This window comes from Anarhichas minor, unplaced genomic scaffold (genome assembly GCF_050575085.1).
Source record: "Anarhichas minor isolate MPS153535 unplaced genomic scaffold, ASM5057508v1 ptg000024l, whole genome shotgun sequence".
In the NCBI taxonomy this organism is placed as follows: domain Eukaryota; kingdom Metazoa; phylum Chordata; class Actinopteri; order Perciformes; family Anarhichadidae; genus Anarhichas; species Anarhichas minor.
In genome coordinates, this window is record NW_027466470.1 from 17,160,280 (window position 1) to 17,180,759 (window position 20,480).

A 20,480-nucleotide genomic window follows, 5' to 3' on the forward strand; every position below is an offset into this window, starting at 1 on the left:
GTGTGTGTTTGTGCACAGTGGCTAAAGCTAAGGGCTAAAACACCAGAAGTGTAATAGACACAATGTGTCTGTAAACTATTGTTTCCCCATTGGATATAAAGGCTGTAAGACTTTATTATGACCTGAAGGCACCTCATGCATTGTATGGTTATTGTTGTGTGGCTGTACGGTGAATGTCTTTTCCATTTTTCTCGCTGACTTTCACTTTTCAAAGCTCCTGCACGCCTGCGTGTTGGGTGCTGTCCGTGCAGAGAAACGGAGAGACAGACAAGTAAGGACAAAGGGACAGTATTAAACAAAATAAAGAAGAATATACTTGGAGAACTTGGTGTGGTTGTCAGCTTCAAGCAAGCTACGCAAAACACTGAACTCTCAAACTGACTCCCTTTGACCTCAAGAATGTTGAACCCGGGATGACAAATTCTTTGCGCAACCACTATCTCTACTCCTCCACTGGAGATTAAATGTGTTGGCTGCTGTGTTCTTTAATTACTGTCAACTGTGTACATAGTCAACATTGACCATGAAGCTAAAACAGAGGGGGAAAGGAGCAAGTATTGGGAACAAAGATCTGAAAATAAATCATATCATGAGTTTAGGATAATTCTTCAGAGGGCGTATAAGTGAGGTTAAGTGAGCCCTAAGGACCCAGGGAAGGACATGGGAGTCCTGTATGAAATCAAACATGTATTTTATTTTATTTTCTATTCATATTTTGATTCATTACAGGGAAAACAAACAGTGATCAATTTGACTATGGATGTGTTAGTCTTAGCCAAAATACTAATTTCCAACTGTTGTCCCTTTTGCCAAATGTCTCATTATCCATTGAAATAACAATAAAGCAAAAATCATATAAAATCACAACAGGAAAAGCAGGTTTATCTTCTTTTTTTGCTGTCATGCTAGGTGTTATTCCAAACACTATATGTAAACGTCAATTTATTCCAACTAATCTAATACAATGACACAGCTGATCTGAAATGTACCACAGAGCTGATCAAATGTCTCTGACATAATAAATAGTCTGTGTAAACTACAACATGCTTTGATGATGGCAAACAATAGCCTTTGTTTGTAAAAAGACAGGCCTATCTATTAATAACCAAGACGAGTGGTAAAGTAACAGTTCACTCGACAATTAAAAATACATGTTTTTTTTCTCTTGCCTGTGGTGCTACTTGTGATATTTATTCTGGAAAGAGACATTGCTTTTGAGTGTATCAAGTGTATTTTTGAAGGCAGACATCTCTTCGGCCGATTTCTCCAAAACACTCGCACCAAAACAAACTAAATTGATAAATAGCTCTACAGGTAAGAGACAAAATGTACATTTTTGATTTTGGTGTGAGCCGTCCCTTCAAGTCACTTTCCCCAGGACTACGCCTATTACATATAGTCAAACACATGTTGTAATTCGTAATAATTCAGCTGACAAGTTGTGATTGCGGCATAACTTTTCAGCAGAATGAAATGACAGCCCAAGCCCCGAGCTTCCCACACAGGCCAGTGGGTGCAGGAGTGTTTCGTAAACACAGCAAGGTGTGGTTTCTGTCCGAAAGCGGCCAGCTTCCGTCTATTCACAGCAGAGCACTATCTGCGCAACAGTCAGGAGACGGGGAGGGGAGAGGTGCGCGTTGTGTCCTCTGTCTGGAGCGGAACGAACTAAAGACTTTCGCAAAAAGGTTGAAAAAACATGAGTATGTACGGCTCCAATTCGAGGCTGGCCACCATGGGCCAGAGAAGCAACTCGCGACCGGATTTGTCGAGTGCAAGTTTTAGAAACGACGTGTTCGCCGGTGGAAACGGCTTCCACGGAGACTACCAAGGAGGGGACGCCGTGCACTACAGCTCCTTCTCCAAGACTTCCATGCAGGGAGGGGGCGCACCGAAAGTGGTCATGAGCATGGGGGGCGCGGGTGGAGGTGGCGGATTTAGGTAAGGAATTACCTGTTGCTTCGAAATTCGTTTCACGGCACGAGAGTGTTTGAATTAGCCATTAAATGTTAATGTGACAAATAAAGCATAGATATCATGTTGTTCTTTCAGGCTAACAAAGCCATGAAACCTATTTGGGAATGTAAGAAAAATGCCAGCAAGGCCACTAGATACCACAGACAGGTTAATGAACGCTGGAGAGCTAATTGTACCTACAAGAACACAAAGTATTCTGCTGTACTTCCGGTGAAACTGTTCTTTCACAAACAAACGCATCCCAGGGGTTGACCCCTTGGCTAAAAACTTCATTTCCGAATTTGCTTTTCTTCAGTAATCCTATTTGAATCCTCCCTGATCTGTTGCCCAATATTCTGAGGTACAATAGAGGGAATGCGTGCGCACACACACACACACACCCTTTGGAAGGCCTCCCACTGTCACCGTGATGTCGGTGTCTAATGTTAACAGTGACGTCTGTCTCAGAGCTTTTTAAATTATTTCATTTTTAAAATGTTTTTCTAAATGCTCAACTCGTTGTGAACAATGGTTAAACTAAAACACAAATACACACAAAAAAAACACAAATAAAAAACATGATGTGTGTATGGGGGAGTTACAAGCTCTTTAGAGAGAGAAAGTCAACAGTTGGTTTGTTTTTGCATAGATGACCCCTTGGTGACCTGTTTCCATGTCCCGCAACCTATAGACAGGCTAAAGACAATGAATGAGTTGTTGTTGGATTAAAATATCAAAAAAGTTGATCATTTTTAAAGGATTATTCTTTACCGAAAAGTACTTTGTTCTTTTATTGATTTTCACGCATAATATTAGTTGTTATTACATGTTGTACATACATTTTCTTTTCACTCTTTATTTGTTGAATTGTGACCCTCGTGCAGTAGTTTTCGGAAAAGAAGGAAAAGTATCAAAACAACTTTATAATAGTTAATGTTTATCTCTCCCCATGGTTCCAACATCTTGGAAAAAGAATAGTAACAATAATAGTAGTAGTAGCAGTTATATCTTTGATTTTTGGTGGAGGGAATATCTTTGTTTCCTCATATCAAACAGCTTAGCTAGGTTCCTAATTCTGTGATTTATTACCTCCATTTTATAGATTTCGTTAATTGTGTCCTGCAGATTGCTTGGTTGTGGCACCTCTGGTTTTTTTCTTATTTGTTTACGTGCAGCTACTGTTTAAATTCTAGAAAGGGCTAGTAACAGCTGTATATTAACTATATTAACAGCATATGTCTTTGTAGCAATGCTTATTAAAAACAAAGCTAGCTGTACTTACACACATATATGTAGAATTGAGTGTGTAAAACACACAGTAGACCGTATTCTTTGATAACGCTTTACACATTGGTATTAATTAAAGCTGCATTACAAGCTCTGAAAACGTATTGTTGTTGTTTTTTTCCTCATGTGTAGTCCACAGGCAATCCATCAAAGAGGGTTGTTCCTGACAGGCCAGTGCCAGGAATACCTGCAGAGAGCGAAAATGGTTCTCCAGAGTGTAAGTGCAGCACACACGTTACAATGAACATCATTCATCTCGAGTGAAGTGAAGCATAGTTTTGCAAAAGGCCGGTGTCTGTACTGTGTGATTTTTATAGGGGGGTCCAGCTGGAGAGGCAGACAAACTGTTGAGCATGGCTGCAGAAAGCATGGAGCAGATGATGGTCTGTGGCAGTGAGCTGCAGCAAATGCGTATTCCCAATGACATCTTCAGAAGGTGAGGCGAGATGCACTGTGTGTTTGTTTACCTTTGCAAATTGCAGTGTGAGTTTGTTTGGCCGCCTTTGTGTGTTTGCATTTGCATGTCTACTCATGACCGTGTAGGTACACTGCACAAACATGCTAGAGTTTGAATTTCCTTTTGTAGTTGAATCAAACCATGTAAAGAGTTTTATGCTCGCTGAACATTCCTCTCAGCTCTACTTGCCCAGCTGAGCTCTTTGATGTGGTGCTGTCAGTGGGCCCTCGGAAGATTCACAAAGTGTTTTCCCTCTTTTCTGCAACTCTACAGCGTCGACCAGTTCCAGCACGTGCATGCTGCGCTCCAACAGCAACTAGTCGGTAGTATGACCATAAGACGGAACAGAGGCAGCGTGGGTTCCCTTGAAGGGGGGAGGATCTATAATGACGCCATGGCCTGGATCGCTCAACAGAAGGTGAGCTCTTCATACGTCAGAGACATTAAGAAAAAAGAAAGAAAAAGAAAAAAATATATATGTATATATATATATATACAGTATATATCTATATATATATATACATATATATATATATATATATATATATATATACATACATATATATATATATATATATATATATATATATATATATATATATATATATATATATATATATACATATGTATATATATAAAATATTGATTTCAACCTCGATGAGGAAATTAAATCAATATTATAACAATAACACACACACACACAATAATGTTTTGATACTTCCCCCGTTAAAGGGTTTTTTTAGGGAGTTTTTCCTGTACCGATGTGAGGGTCCCGGGACAGAGGATGTCACATGTGTAGAGATTGTAAAGCCCTCTGAGGCAAATTTGTGATTTGTGATTTTGGGCTATACAAAATATATTGAATTGAATACATCAACACAATATAATAAATACATGTAAAATCAATCACATATGAAATAATCAAATGTATCTTTTTAACTTACATTTCACTTGTAACTACTATTTTGGACGGTCATTAAACGATGGCACATTCTGTGACGGCATCGCCCACAAAACGTCTTGGAAAAACTCAGTGCCCAATAGTTTTCCAACTTGTTTGAGCAGTATGAATAGTTGCACCTGCGTGTCCGTGCATGCCTGGGCGGGTTAGTGTGCTCTCTGTTTTTTTTATGTGAAGCGAGGGGTGGAGGGTGGGGGGGGGACGCACTTACCCTATCACTTATTCTGACCTGTAACTGAAACCATCTGGACACGCTGCCAAAACCTGATCCGCGAGTGAAAGAGGCCAGGGGAAGTGGGTTGAAGAATGATTGAAACAAAGAAGAGGAAAGAGCTCTGCCATTTGAGAAAGAGACGGTGAGAGAGGCGAGCGGAGAGATAGAGAGGGAGGCCGATAAAGAAGCTGCAGCAGCAAAAAGAAAGGTAGAAGTAAAGGCGTGTGAAATCTGACACTCTCCACAGACTCAGTTGTTATGGGACAGGGAATTTCAGCAGAACTGTAACACACTCGTGGGAAAACACCCTTCTACTCTCTACCTCCTCAGCCCCCCCACCCGACCAAAAACACACCCTGTCATTCTGTCATCACTTCAAGCCTCACCCTTCAAACTATGTTTCATCAATCACCCCCCCCTCCCCCCACCATCAGATAAAGAAAGTTTTTTTTTCTGTCTCAGTCTTTGTTCTTTCGGTATTGAGTTGGTGTTTTTTTTAAGGGAAACGGATGACCTATACTGCTGCCATCTGTACCTAGCGGCTCTATTTACTGCCGGACGTTGCTTTTAGCCATTGTACCAACAGTCCAACATAAAACTTTTACTAAAGACAGTCTCTAAACAGCTTCAGCCAAGTCTGTCATGAAGGAAAAGGGAGTGGTGAGAGAACAAAAGCCTTGAGAGAGAGAGAATGTGAGTAGAGAGAAGTGACTGGCTGAGGTCGGTTTGCTGGCAGAGCACTTATCAAAGCTCAGGGCTGTGAACAAGGGGGGGGGGGGGGAATAGTTGAGATAGTTTCCTGCTTAACGACGGACTTAATGATTATATGCTGACACCTAGAGGACAAACGGGGGAATTGATAGTGTATCTGTTGAGAGAACAAGGAGGGCTCTCTGTGTATTCTTTATTGCTTTTAAATCGAGCTTAGTCCTCTGTGCTTCCCAGCTTCACTTAAAACCCCATCAATGAGCCACATCGATGTGGTGGGATAGTATATTTTGAGTTAATTCCCCATTCCCTGCTGTCGTAATATTCAATACGGCACCAAATGTCTGTTATTTCGCAGCTGAAAATAGTCCCCAACAAATAAACGCTTTACTCCTGTTTGAGTTGCATTTGCTGAAACAACAGTGCCCAGGTACTTAAGGAAATGACTGAGTGCTTAAAAATGAAACAATGGATTTGTGACCTATTTTGAAAGGAGGAATGAACAGGCATAAGTTACAGCGCCTCAGACACGTTAGGGAGGTTAGAGACCATTGAGAGACAGATTATGTATTGTTTGTTGAATATAAAACAAGTAATAATGCCAGCCTTATTATTTTAAATCTGTATACATACATTATATGTTATTTCATGAAACACTATACAGTAATGTTCCACTAAGTATGTTATTTTGCCTCAACTGAGGTGGATTTTGACATTGTAATTGTGTTTAGCGCTTATTGCATTTTAAAGGGTAATAAACTGCGATTTTGCATCTTGTAGCGCATGATTGAGACGGCTGCATGGGGAGATGACTCCGAAGCTATAGAAAAGCAAATCCTAAGCCACAACAAAAACCACAGCTCGGTCCAGAGGAGCCAGGAAGTAGACCGTGCCAGAGATGAACTGGTGAGTGGTCATCCTGTTTTGAAGCTTTTCTTAGTGGCTTTTTATTTTTTTACTTTGGACTGCTTTCTTTATACATCTTGTTTGTAAAGGTTATCTATGCATGATGTGCACAGAAGCGTTGTAATCTTATGTTAAAACAAGCAAAAAAACTAAATCTCTTCTCTTTTTTTTTCAGAACATGAGGGGCGACAAGTACAACCTGTCCATGCTGGAACAAGAATGGGAAAGCCTGCAGGTAGAAACAAACCCTTTTATAAAAAAAGTTGTGCTGGGCAACGATTACAATTTTTAATCGCGATTAATCGCATGGATTTTTTGCGATTAATCGTGATTAATCGCATTGTTATGGCAAAGTTCAATAATGAATTCAAAAGTAATGTATTGCGCACTTTTATTTTAAAAGTACTGCTATATGAACAAAAGGTCAATAACATTTGGTTTGTAAACACTTTAAACAAATAAGGTTATTTTTAACAGCAGTATTCCCTTTACACAGTAGCAGTTCTATCTCTTCACTATCTGTGCTCAGTGTGTGACTGTATGTGAAACGTTCCGCTGCTGTGCAACAGGAATAAAATGTTTCAGCACGTTTCAGCAAAAATGTGTCTTGTGTCTTCATGACAGTCAGAGCATGTGAATGCAGCTCTACTGTTCATCAATATAATGCTGTAACTCCGAGGTGATGATGGTTACCCAGCGATCAAAGAATAAAGACACTTTACCCACAATTTAGGTGTATTTTCCCTTTAACTCACGAGATGCAGGTAGCATGTTTTATACTTAATGTGAATATAATTCATACTTTGTTGGCATCTTATTCTGAAAATCGGATGTTGTCTCACGTTAATCTTTCCGCTAACTTTCCTTCGCACGCTCCCGATCCGTGCCGTTTAAATGCTTTTACCGTGAATTTCAGCATATAGGTGCACTAAAGTGTAAGTGTCTGCTGAGTTGACCATGGATATCTGAGTGTCTGCTGACTTTACCGCAACGATGTCCAGTAGTCTCCATTCCTCCACCGCTGCCAGTGAGCAACGGACTTTCAAAATAAAAATAAATAAAAAAATGCGTTAACACGCTATAAAATAATTGTCGGCGTAAATTAATGAATGGGTTAACGCGTTAACTTGCCCAGCACTAAAACAATGTTTAGTTTTTTTTTTACTTTGTCAATATCAGCTGCTCTACTGTTTCTTTCTATCATAACTATACATTACCTTGTGTCTGTCTCAGACAATGTCAGACAGCCGTGTGCACCAGCTGCGTGCGCTCCAGGGCATCATCAACGAGATCTCCCGAGCCATCATGTGGGTGAATGAGAAAGAGGAGGAAGAGCTCATGTTCGACTGGGGAGACAAGAACATCGACCAGTACATCCCCAGGAAGCAGGAGAGCTACTCAGTAAGGACCTCCTCTTTTCCGCTGGGTGGATGTTTTCTGTCTTAGTTTATAGGCGTGATCATACCTTCAATATCTGATGTGTTTTATTTCCTATACCGATCAAATCTTAGTTAGAATTATGTTTGCGCTCAAGAGACAAAAGCCTCCCTTACGTTCCGTTCTCCTGACAGGGCCTGATGAGAGACCTGGAGGAGAAAGAGAAGGAGCTAAACAAGCTGAAGGTGAAAGCAGATGGACTCCTGAACAACAACCACCCCGCCTCTGATAAGATTGACGTAAGGTGTTTCTGGGTGTTCTTGTTAACCTAAACAGCCAGTTATTCATTTGGCTTTGCATTGACCACTCTGTGTGCGCCCACAGGCCTACATGGACACCTTACAGACCCAGTGGAGCTGGCTGCTCCAGATCACCAAGTGTATCGACATCCACCTGAAGGACAATGCGGCCTACAGCCAAGTAAGCGCTCGGCCCTGCGGTGAAAGTAGTGACCTGTATGTTTTGTCGCATGAACGCTGATCGAAGCCTTTTGCTGCCACTTTCAGTTTTTCAAGGAGGCCAACGAGACCTACGCGAAGCTGCAGAGAGAGCACGAGTCCATCCGAAACAATTTCACGTGTGACAAGAACACCCCGCTGGATAACCTCACTGAACTCCTGAGAAACCTGGAGGTATCATCACGCTAATCCTCAAACAATTAAGTGGAAGGCTTCTGAATGTCTGCATTCGTGTTGAATAGTTGCAGTGCATAGTGGCTGAGTTAAAAACACAGGTCTGATATCTGCATGTTCACAGAGAGAGAAGGAGCATGTGATGGAGAATAAGAGGCAGGTCCAAAGTCTGGTCAACAAGTCTAAGACCATTGTCAGGCTGAAGCCTCGCAACCCCGAGGAGAAGAGCAGCAGCCCCGTCATGGTCCAGGCCATATGTGACTTTAAACAAGACCAGGTGGGGTGTATGCTCTCTCTCACACTCACACACATGAGCATGAGGTGGAATGTTACAAGTGTAACTCAGCGTCTCTTCTGCTTTGTGCTTCAGATAGGGATTCAAAAAGGGAATAAAGGCATCCTGAAGGATAACTCGCAGCGCAGCAAGTGGCTGGTGACGGGACCCGGAGGCATGGACATGTTGATTCCCTCTGTGTGTCTGAAGATCCCCCCACCGAACCCGCTCAGCATCGGCCTCGCCAACAAGTAAGAACCGTTCAGTCAATGTAGACGGGTGTAGGTCTGCGGCAAATCCTTTTGGTCGGGGCGGTTCAAAATGTGTCAGCTCAAGGGGATCATCATGTAATGAATATATTGGATACATCACATTTCCCGGAGCTAGATAGAAAAAACAGCCTTCCTTTTGGGAAAGTCATATTTACTTTGTTGACATTGTCCGATAGATTCTAAAAGGTTTTTACAAGCCTCAAGTCCTTTACTGCGTAACTGTTTCAAAGGCCTTAAGCGGTCAGAAAATAAGCTGATACCAAAAAGGAGCAAGTAATCATTCAGTTAAAATGAAAATGTGGGAAACATTTTGATAAATATTACATCATGTTTATCATGTAGTGTCTGCATATTCATGGCTTGTGCTGTCCCTAGGAATGAGCAGTATTATGAAGCCATCATGAGCATCTGGAATCAGCTCTACATCAACATCAAGAGCCTCATCTCGTGGCAATACTGCCTCAAAGACATGAATTACATCAGCTCCCTCACTGTCAGCATGGTAAGATATCGCAAAGACTGCAACAAACGTAGCCAATTCTGAGTTTTGCTGTTACAATAACTCACTGTTTTCAAAACCAAGCAAAGTCGAATTGGATTTTATTTCCGGCTTAACTCGAAACTCTGTATTTGCTTACCTCCTGTGACTCTTGCTTAACCCGACTCCTCTCCATTGTCTCTCAGCTGTCTAAGATGCGTCCCGAGGAGTACCGCAGTATCATCAAAAGACTGGAGACTCACTACCAAGAGTTCCTGCGTACCAGCCAAGGTTCTGAAATGTTTGGGGAAGATGAGAAGAAAACTATCCAGGGCCACTTTGATAAAACCCAGAACCACTACGATACCCTGATTATCCAGCTGCCTGCTTACAGTGAGTGTAAAATGTTTTTAACTAATCCTTAAATTGCCAGTCCACTACATTTGCAAAACTACTGCTGTTTTTCCCCCCACAATACATTAATGTTCTTCTAATGTTCCACCAGCCAATAAAGGGGATGAAGGGGTGAAGCCTGAACCCCCAAAACCGAAGCCTGCATCTCCCACGATCACCGAGACCATTGTCATCAAGGAGACTTCCCACCCTCCCCGAGCCAGCTCCACCCTCAGCCTTACCCTGCTCAGTAGTCTGCAAGAACTTCGACGCAGGCTGGAGCTGGCGGAGTCCGGCCTCACCAGTCATCTCCACGTTCCCCTGGGGGACAACAGTGTGCACGAGTGCTCGGTGCACATCCAGAATCTGCAGGTGTGTAACTTTTCTTTTATTGTTCTATCCAAATAAAAGTGAGGTTCTTCTTGGCTACCTTTCAAAATGTGCAAAATATAGATAAGAAACAAGTGATGCTCGTTTCTTATCTAACTTGTTTTTTACACATTGGTATCCAGACTGCGCACCAAGACTTGGACTCCATTCATGATGAGTACCTGCGACTAAGAGAAAAGATTATAAAGCAGCTGGACGGGATACCTGCCGACTCCGAGCAAGCCAAGTTCCTCCGCTCTGAACTGGAAATCATCAACCAGAAACTGGGAGGCCTGCAGGGTCTCTACCCGGCCTACCATCAAAGGTGCATTATTGTAGTCTGATCGCATCACCTTTTTATCCATCCCACAATTATTTAGAAAAATACTTTACAAACAAAATGAAATGTAAATGAAAGCAATTGACAAGAAGGAGTGCATTTAATGTGATGGCTTTGTGTCGTTAACAGGCTGTCAGCTCTTCAGGCCTTGCTCCAGAGCCTTCTCCAGGCTGAAGATATCATTAAAGTCCACGAAGCCCGGCTGACAGAGAAGGAGACCACCTCTCTGGACCTTCGGGAGGTGGAAAACTATCGGAGCACGCTAAAGGTTTGACACACTTTCTATATTTAGTTTGAACTGCAGTCTCTTGCGTTCCAGTTTCAGGACTTCAGGACAAATGGCATTAATTAGCAGCACTTACTGAATCCTCTTTGTCCTAAAAAGACCACACTTAGTAGTAAACCATCACCTACACAGAAGTTCATTCTTGCACTTGAAAACAGTGTTTGTGAACAAAAATAATAGTAACTCAAAGGTTTACTAATCAACTTTTTTTTCCTGAGCTTTCAACCGCATCTCAGTCTTTATGTCTCTTCAGTCCACAGCGACTGGAATGGGTTCTAATCCACACTCCCGTGTGCGACAACTTGTTATCACAAATTTAGGTTCCACACTTGGGTCACATGACAAAACCCAGTGCTGTGACTGTGACAAAGTACATTTACTCAAGTACTTGAGTGCAAATTTGTGGTACTTGAGTATTTCCATTTTATGCTACTTGTACTCCACTACAATTAAGTTAAAAATAAAATAAATAATAATGATCCAATATATTAAAGCATAACACTTACAAAGGCCATCTTTCTGCATTATGAGGACTTTTACTTTTGATACTTTCGGGACATTTTGCTGATAACCCTTTTACTTAATCCGGCACACTGCGCCTTTAAGTAACATTTCCAATGCAGGACATAAACTTCTAATGGAGTATTTTAATATTGGAGTATTGCTATTTTTTACTTCAGTAAAGGATCTGAATACTCCTTCCACCACTGACATAACTGTAGCCATTCTCTGACAAAAAAACAATCATATCATGTAGTTATTGTCACAGCGCCCACCTCTAGATGTAAATAAGGCTTAAATAGGATGCCTGGTTATCGTTGAAATGAAGAATTTGAATCTATTTTGTGATTGTCTATTAAAGCAAATGAAGAGTGATCTGGACCAAAAAAGAGACCTGCTGACCGCTATGGATTCTGACCTGGCTAAAGCAGTGCACTGGAATGGTCAAATCTCAGAGTCCTTCCACAAGTGTGACGGGGACTTGTCCAAGTACTCAGACCTGGTGGGTCAGATGTCTGACCGCTGGCGCCGCATCCAAACCCAGATTGACAGCAGGTGGGATCATCTCTTCATGTGCACACATTCCTTCAATACCCGTGAATAGTTCTACACATCCTCTGTTCGACATTGCCGGTAACGACATAAAAAATATCCGTTCATCCCTTCCTCTTCCTCCCACTCTTTCCTCCACAGAATGTGGGACTTGGAGAAGCAGGAGAAACAGCTGAATCATTATCAGCAGAGCAGCACTCTCCTGCAGCAGTGGATAGACAATGCCAGGAAGCGCCAGGACGCGCTCCAGACCGTTAAACTCAGCGACATTCAGACTCTAATGGACCACCTCAACCAGCAGAAGGCACGTCTCTCCTTGTTTACGTCAGCAAATTGTAAACAATAACGGATTTGATTTTGAATTGGAAATATCCACCATTTACACTCAAATTGAGACACTGAGCATTGGTGTAGGTGTGTGGATTTCATACATTATACAGCAGCATAAGTGAAAAGTGTGCAAACATGTCCTTTGTTTCTCAGCCCTTAAGTGAGTAATCGCTTATAATATTATCATTACAATTATTGTATAACAAAATGATGGATGTCTCAGAAGAAGCAAAGACTGAACAGTGTCATGCCTGGTTTAATCGGTGAATTTAATGCCCCTTTTTGCTGACTGCACAGGCGCTTCACACTGAAATTAAAGGAAAGCAGGAGAAAGTAGAGGTTGTGCAGAAAAACGCAGACACCTGCGCTGTCTCCATTAAGGTAGGTCGTCAATTCATGTGCATAAAACCATTTCACATGTGTCAAGCAGATGAGCCCAAGCATGTGTGGTGCAAAATAATGAAGTCCATGTTGTGTTGTGGGTTTTCAGGACTACGAGCTGCAGCTGGCTTCCTACAGCGCAGGCCTGGAAACTCTGCTTAATATTCCTATCAAGAGAACGATGCTGCAGTCGCCCGCTTCTGCGGTCAGACAAGAGGTATGAGGAGGGCCTCTCCATTAAGTCACACCAAACCAATTTGCTGTTAATTATTGGTACACCTTAGTTATTACTACTATTTACTTGTTTATCCATGCTGTGGGACTAATTAATTATTATCTTAAACAATGGTTACGTCCTTTGTATTATGAGCTTATGTGATACTACCAATTTAACGGTCAATCTCTTAAATGCATCTGTCTGTTAACGTTCTCACTGGCATGTAATTAACACGAGAATATTTTACATCAGTATTCATCCACTCATTTTAACTCCCTTCAGGCGGCTGACCTCCAGTCTCAGTACATAGAGCTACTCACCCGCTCTAGTGACTACTACAGGTTCCTTGGGGAGCTGATGAAGAACATGGAAGAGCTGAAGGTAGGGATCACAGTTGTCAAGTATATTGTGTTGGTAAAATGAATAGTATGATAAAAAATAACATATAGGTTTGTTCAATAACATGAAAGTAGGTGACTGAGGCTCTTTCTGTTTTTGTCAATACTCTCTTCAGATCAGAAACACGAAGATCGAGATGCTGGAGGAGGAACTGAGGCGTCTGAAGGACGACGTCCAGGATCGCAACCAGAAAAACAAGTCTCTGGAGGATGCTTTGGCCCGCTACAAGCTGGAGCTCAGTCAATCACAAAGCGAGCTTAGTTCTTTTGAAGATGTTAAGAGAACCACGGCAATACAAGTTAACGCTACCAAGGACAGCCTGGCTAGCACACACAGCCAGCTTCAAGAGCTCAATGACCAGCTGACCCAAATTAAGTTCCAGCTGGATGAAGAAAAGAGGAAAAGAAGGTTGGCAGAGGAGCGCTACACCAACCAGCAAGAAGAGTATGAGGCGGCTGTTCGCCGCAGACAGAAAGAACTGGAAGAACTCAACTGGATCAAGATTGACCTGGAAAAGTCTGTGAAGGACAAGGAACGTGAACTGGAGAGGATGAAGATACTGCTAGATGAGGAAGCAGCACGTCGGCGAAATGCTGAATCAGATATCTCAAAGGTAAGAACACAGTGCACCCAGGAGGTTAATCAACTTAAGCAGACATACGAGACGGAGATCCACGTCACCAAGACCACGATCCTGAAAACCTCACAACAGAAAGAAGAAGACACGGCAGAGCTGAGACTGCAAATTGACAGACTCACCTCTGAGAAGAGAGACCTCGAGGAGGAGCTAAGGAGACTGAGGCAGTCCATTGCTCACACAGAAGAGCAGAAAAGCAGAGCAGAGCAGGAGGCCAGCCAGCAGAGGTCCTCGGTGGTACAAGAAACAAGGATGCGCAGTGAGCTGGAGGTTCAGCTGAGAACGGTCATGCAGCAGGGGGGAGACACTGAGCTCAAACTAAAGGAGGCCATCAAAAACACTCAGGAAAAGTCCAGGCAGATCAGCACGCTAACATTTAACCTGGAGGAGGAGGGGAAGAAGAGGAGATCTCTGGAACTGGAGATCAATCACCTGAAACAGGCTGAGGCAGATCTGAAGGCAAAGAACGCCTCATATCTGGAGTCCATTAACAAGCTTAAAGTGTCCGAGCAGGAGATCCGCATCACCCGAGTGGAGCTGGAGAAGCAGACCAGCGAGAAAACCAAGGTTGAGCAGAGTTCTGTCAGGCTGCAGAGCCGTATCCAGGAACTTCAGTGCTCTCTGGATGGAACGGAAGCTGAGTTGGAGAAGCAAAAGAAGGCAACCCAGGAGGAGTTGATGCGTAGGAAGAGAATGGAGGCAGAGTTAGAGAGGATGACACATACCTGCAGAGAGCACACCACCACAATTACCACACTGAAATCTGTCCAGCTGGAGACGGCCAACTATGGAAGGAAGTATGAGCAGGACCTCAGCGCCCTCCAAGAGGCTCTGGACAAGAGTCTGAGGGAGCATAAAGTCACCAAGCAGGAGCTGGCTGTTGTCTCAGCTGAGCTGAAGACACTCAAACAGAAGCTCCAGCAGGAAGAGGCTCGAATTCGTGAGCTCAACCAACGCAATGAGAGCCTGTATAAGACCATTGAGGAGAAGAGCCGGCAGCTTAACGAATACACTGCAGAGATCGAAAAGCTGAAGACTCTGACGCAGAACCTGACGAAGGAGAGACTCAGGCTGGAGGAGGACCTAAGGGCAGTTAGACAGGAGAGGGATGAGCTGAAGCTTAGCAAAGACAGTATCGACGGAGAGAGTGCCACCCAGATCTCAGCCTTGCATGTCCAACTTCAGAGTAGCACCAAGAGGACCACGGAGCTCCAGACTGTCCTCAGTGACCTGACCAGGGAGAGAGAAAAGCTTAAACTGGAAATAGACAAATTCCAAAAACAATCAATTGAGGTATTTTTAATTGCACTGAAGGATCATCTCCACATAATTCAACCCATTTTGTTCTGCTTTTGCATGCAACGGCTTTAGATGCATTAAGACTGAGCATGTTTTCAAAGTGGCCCAGTTACATTGGTGGCACGTTGCTTATTTTAGGTGTTTTGCATGAAATGCACTTACTTACAAATGCTTTATCTTTCTAACCTTTAACATTGCACATTGTGGTACTGAACAATCATTTAATTAATGCATACTTACTAAAATAATAAATATAATGTACACATCTTTTTAGATATATACATTATAAATTGGTTCAGACAGTACATCTGATTGGAATTTCTAAACATTTAATTAGTGATTGGTCACATCACAATTTAAATGTTGATAAGCCCTTACAACATGCTGTAAAGGAATGCCACGTGTAATTAATGCATTGGAATTGTGGGTCTTGGCAAAATCTGGTTTTATTGGCATTTCTTTGCAGGCATAATAATGTGTTTTCTTGTCTCTCCCCAGACATCCACGAGGATGCATGATTCCCAAAGCCAATACAGCGAGGTGCTGCTGGAGAGGGACAGTTTGCTGTCCAAGCTGAAACTGCTGGAGCAGGACAAGACTCGTCAGCTGCGCATAGAGGAGGAGCTCACTCGCATCAAGCTCACTCTAGAGACCGAGCTCCGCAACAAACAGCGGCTGCAGGATGAAAAGAATGCCGTCCTCAAGGATTTCAACTATTTTAAGAGCCAGTATGAGCTGAGAGACAGCGACATCAAGAGGTTTGAATTGGAAAGAGACAAGGCTGATCGAGACAGGCTCTCCCTGAAGAACGAGATTGAGAGGCTCATGAGGGAGCTTAAGAGTGTTGAGGAGAGGTACAAGAGTCGTTTGTCGATCTCTGAAAAGGAGGCTACAGACCTGGCTCTCAAGAGAGATGCCCTGCAGAGAGAGATACAGAGGCTGCAGCAGAAACCCAACACTCTGACCCGGCAGACCCAGACGGATGAAAAGGTCCCAACAATCGATCCATCCAAGCTGATATTTGATGGGGTGCGTCGCAAAGTCACAGCCCACCAGCTTTGCGACTGTGGCATAATCAGTAAAGCCACACTAGACCAGCTCCTAAATGGAAAAAAGAGCGTGGATGAGGTAGCTGTGGACATCCAGCTTAGTCTAAAGGGTACCGGCATCATTGCTGGCATGATAACAGGTTCCCAAGGGAAAATGCCATTCACTGAAGCAAAAAACAAGGAGCTCCTCAGCAAAGAGAGCGCCATCATGCTCCTGGAAGCTCAAGCTGCAACAGGCTATATAGTTGACCCCGCATTTGATGAAAAGATGCCTGTTGATACTGCCTGCTCAAGAGGGATCGTAGACACCGAAGACAGAGACACCCTGCTGACAGCTGAAGCAGCTAGCACAGGCTTCAAAGATCCATACACTGGCAAAGTGTTATCTGTGGGTCAGGCTTGTAAACAGGGCCGCGTGAACAAAGACACAGCCATCCGCTTGCTCCAGGCTCAGGAGTCTGTGGGAGGTATATTGGACCCTGTTCTGAGTGTGTTCCTTCCAAAAGACCTGGCTTTGGATCGCAATCTTATTGATGAGGATCTCTACAGGGCTTTGGGCAAAAAACCCACCTGCTACCTGGAGCCAGTGACCGGAGAGAAGATAACCTATAATGACCTCAGGAAGAAGTGCACAGTGGAACCTGTTTCTGGCCTGCTTCTGCTCCGTGGTCCGGAAAAGCCCTTGACAGTAAAGGGTATACGTACCGAAGTCTCTCTGGCAGAGCTCGTCAATTCTGGACTGCTGGATGAAACTGACTTGGCGAAGTTCAACGAGGGAAAGCTCACCATCAGAGAAATTGAAGACAAGCTAAAGTCCTATCTCCATGGCTCTACCTGCATTGCGGGGATCTATGATGAAGCCAATGACCGAATAATGCCCTTCTATCAGGCAATGAAGGAAGGCCTGCTCATGAGAGGAACCACCCTGGAGCTTCTGGAGGCCCAAGCTGCTTCTGGCTTCATTGTTGATCCAGTCAACAATGTGTTCTTGACAGTAGAGGAGGCCACAAAGAGAGGCCTGATAGGAAAAGAGTTTAAGAATAAGCTGATGTCAGCAGAGAGGGCTGTAACTGGATACAGAGACCCATCCACAGGAAAGACAATCTCCCTCTTCCAGGCTATTGAGAAAGATCTTATTGAGAAAGGTCATGGAATCCGTCTTCTGGAGGCCCAAATTGCCAGTGGTGGGATTATTGACCCCAAAGAGAGCCACCGTATTGATGTTGCTGTTGCCTATAAAAGGGGATATTTTGATGAGGAGATGAATGAGATTCTAACTTATGAAGGAGATGACACAAAAGGGTTCTTTGACCCTAATACTAAAGAGAACCTGACATATCTTCAACTTAAGGACAGGTGCATGAGAGATCCGAAGACAGACCTAATACTCCTGCCTCTAAAAGACAAGAAGAAGCTCCAGAAGTCACAGGAGAGCCGCAGCAATGTCCTTCGCAAGAGGCGAGTTGTGATCGTTGACCCAGACACTGGGCTGGAGATGTCAGTGAGGGAGGCCTATCACCGGGAGCTAATTGACTACGACACTTTCCTGGAGTTATCGGAGCAGGAGGGCGAGTGGGAGGAAATAACTATCACGGAGTCTGATGGCTCTGCACGTTTGGTGATAGTGGACAGGAAAACAGGAACCCAGTATGACATCCAGGACTGCATTAAACGCGGTGTCATTGACGACAAGGCTTTGGATCAGTATCGTGCCGGAACACTAACATTGACCCAGTTCGCTGACCAAATTACCAGCAGAACCAGCAGCACCGAGATGACCATTGCGGCCAGCAATGTTGATGACATGGTCACCTGCAGCAGTCCCACCCAGCTCGCGCCTTCTTCTCCTACCGTTCGTAAACGCTTCAGCAGTATTTCGATTACTGTTTCCCCCCCTGAGATGTTCGATGACCACAGCCCTGTGGCGGCTATATTTGACACAGAGACCTTGGAGAAAATCACTCTGTCTGAAGGGCTCCGAAGAGGCATCGTTGACACTATTACAGCACAGAGGCTGCTGGAGGCCCAGACATGCACAGGTGGTATCATCAACCCTGCCACCGGTGAGAGACTGTCGCTGCAGGATGCTGTCCATCAGAGTATCATCGATGACAGCATGGGCGCTAAGCTGAAACCTGCCCAGAAAGCCTTTGTTGGCTTTGAGGATGTGAAGACTAAGAGAAAGATGTCCGTAGCAGAGGCAGTGAAGGAGACATGGTTGCCCTATGAAGCTGGCCAGAGATTTTTGGAGTTTCAGTACCTGACTGGAGGCCTGATTGAGCCTGGCACTGGACGTCGTGTCACTATCGAAGAAGCTATCCGCAGAGGTTGGCTGGATGGTCAAGGGGCCCAGAAGCTTCAGAATACACGGAACCATCAGAAGAACTTGACCTGTCCCAAGACCAAACTGAAGATCTCCTACAAGGAGGCCATGGACAGCTGCATGGTGGAAGAAAGCAATGGTATGAAGATGCTGCAGGCCTCTTCAATGTCCTCCAAGGGAATCAGCAGCCCTTACAATGTCTCTAACCCGGGTTCTCGCTCTGGGTCCAGAGCCGGTTCCCTAGCCGGCTCCAGGAGTGGATCTCGTAGAGGCAGTGTGGATTATTCCTCAACTGTCAGCTATAACTTCTCCTCCAACACTACCAGCTACAGCTCCAACGATCACTTTTAATACACACCATAAAAAAAAACTAGGCAGCAGTTTGCTTTTCTGTTTGCTTTTCTAAATGTTAGCTTGAGTGCAGTTTTTGGTGTTTTAGTGTTTCAATATTCAACTTAATACAGACTATGATTAATACTTCTAACGCATATATGTTGAATGAATATATTTGTCATAGCTCATTTTAATATAGGGATTTTTGGGGGAATTTAACAATTTGTTATTAGAAAATATGCTCGTTCACCTCAGCTTCAGCTTCAAAATTAAGTTTCCTATTGTTCATTCCTAATTTTTTTGCACCTTGATTTATGTTGTTTTTCATTCATGTTTTAAAAAAAAGTTGTTTTGTTAATTGCAAATGCTGACGTTTAGCTTAAAATACTGAGTTGACAATGTAATGATCAACAATGAAAATTCCTTGCCACTAAAATGTTATTCTCACGTGATTGAAAATAAAGTTGTCGCCACAATTTTGATTCATTCATTTACTAGCTGGATGTCTGTGCATTAAAAGCTGAAAATGTTCACTGCATGAGGAGAGAGCAGTATCTATTGTTACCTGTGGATGGCGCCAATTGTCATGATAAAACTACAATTGCAAGCCTGTAGCCCTCTAAGCACACCAGAGAGGTGGGAAACAAAATTGGTAATTTCAACAGCAATGCATGCTGTTATTTTTTAATCTAATAATCATGGTCTCACCTATATATATTAACAAACATTGGTATTAATAACCAATTAATTAGTCATTAAATATAAATGATCCAGCAAGTTTCTCCTGTGGTCTAATGGTAATTAAACTGCGTATATAATATAATAATTTAAACAATAATTTATTTATTTACTAAGTCATTCCTTGGATGGTGCATTCAGCCCAAACAGGTCAAACCAAATCCTTTATTTCTAACATGAATACGGAATGTACCACTTCTATTGATCACTGTGACAATGACACACATGAATATAACAATTGTACATATTCACAGAATTTTAAACGACAAACTGACTTGATAAATGAGCCTATGGTCATCTTTGTTTTGATGTACTGCTAAAAGTATATGTTAAAACCGTTTAAAAATATATATATATTGCGGCTGCGCACCTTTCTGCGCCGGTCTGTTTGAGCTACTACCGGTATGTTCAACTTCTAGAATCATACTTACCGCTACACTAGCTGATTGAATGTCCTAAATCTTATATTTTATTATTTAATAATATATCAAAATAATAATTATTAATTAATTAATAATTATTATTATTATTATTAATAATAATTAAAAAAGCTCACTTCATAACAAAGATAAGGATGTGTATTGTCATCGTAAAAACATATAACGAAATTAAGTTGGCGACTTAATTTCAGTCAGTAGCTACAGCAGCAACTGTAGCGGACCCCAGCTGGACAATGGTGAAGCGTACTGATGTTTCCAGAGGCCTTTATTCCTTATTTGATGAACACAAAATGTACTTTTCTCTCCTTTCTCCA

The 20,480-nt window shown here is 42.9% G+C and overlaps 1 protein-coding gene across 1 annotated transcript; it reads left to right on the forward strand.

Moving 5' to 3' along the window:
* Nucleotides 1–1,622: 1,622 nt before the first annotated feature.
* On the forward strand, nucleotides 1,623–19,456 carry LOC142956630 (desmoplakin-A-like). Its single transcript, XM_076098295.1, has 24 exons — nucleotides 1,623–1,938; nucleotides 3,373–3,457; nucleotides 3,558–3,676; nucleotides 3,971–4,115; nucleotides 6,361–6,486; nucleotides 6,662–6,721; nucleotides 7,720–7,887; nucleotides 8,058–8,162; nucleotides 8,248–8,343; nucleotides 8,430–8,555; nucleotides 8,680–8,832; nucleotides 8,926–9,080; nucleotides 9,477–9,603; nucleotides 9,786–9,972; nucleotides 10,085–10,344; nucleotides 10,485–10,666; nucleotides 10,811–10,949; nucleotides 11,830–12,023; nucleotides 12,162–12,324; nucleotides 12,648–12,731; nucleotides 12,841–12,948; nucleotides 13,231–13,329; nucleotides 13,463–15,277; nucleotides 15,782–19,456. The coding sequence occupies exons 1-24, from the start codon at nucleotides 1,697–1,699 to the stop codon at nucleotides 19,004–19,006; spliced, it is 8,163 nt and encodes a 2,720-aa protein (XP_075954410.1). The 5' UTR covers nucleotides 1,623–1,696; the 3' UTR covers nucleotides 19,007–19,456.
* The last annotated feature ends 1,024 nt before the right edge of the window (nucleotides 19,457–20,480 follow it).

Excerpts from the sequence above, each read along its gene's own strand:
- LOC142956630 (XM_076098295.1), top strand. The coding sequence starts at position 1,697 with ATGAGTATGTACGGCTCCAATTCGAGGCTGGCCACCATGGGCCAGAGA. Across the intron at positions 3,458-3,557 it reads CGAAAATGGTTCTCCAGAGT|GGGGGTCCAGCTGGAGAGGC; the intron begins GTAAGTGCAGCA and ends TGATTTTTATAG. Across the intron at positions 8,163-8,247 it reads CCGCCTCTGATAAGATTGAC|GCCTACATGGACACCTTACA; the intron begins GTAAGGTGTTTC and ends GTGCGCCCACAG.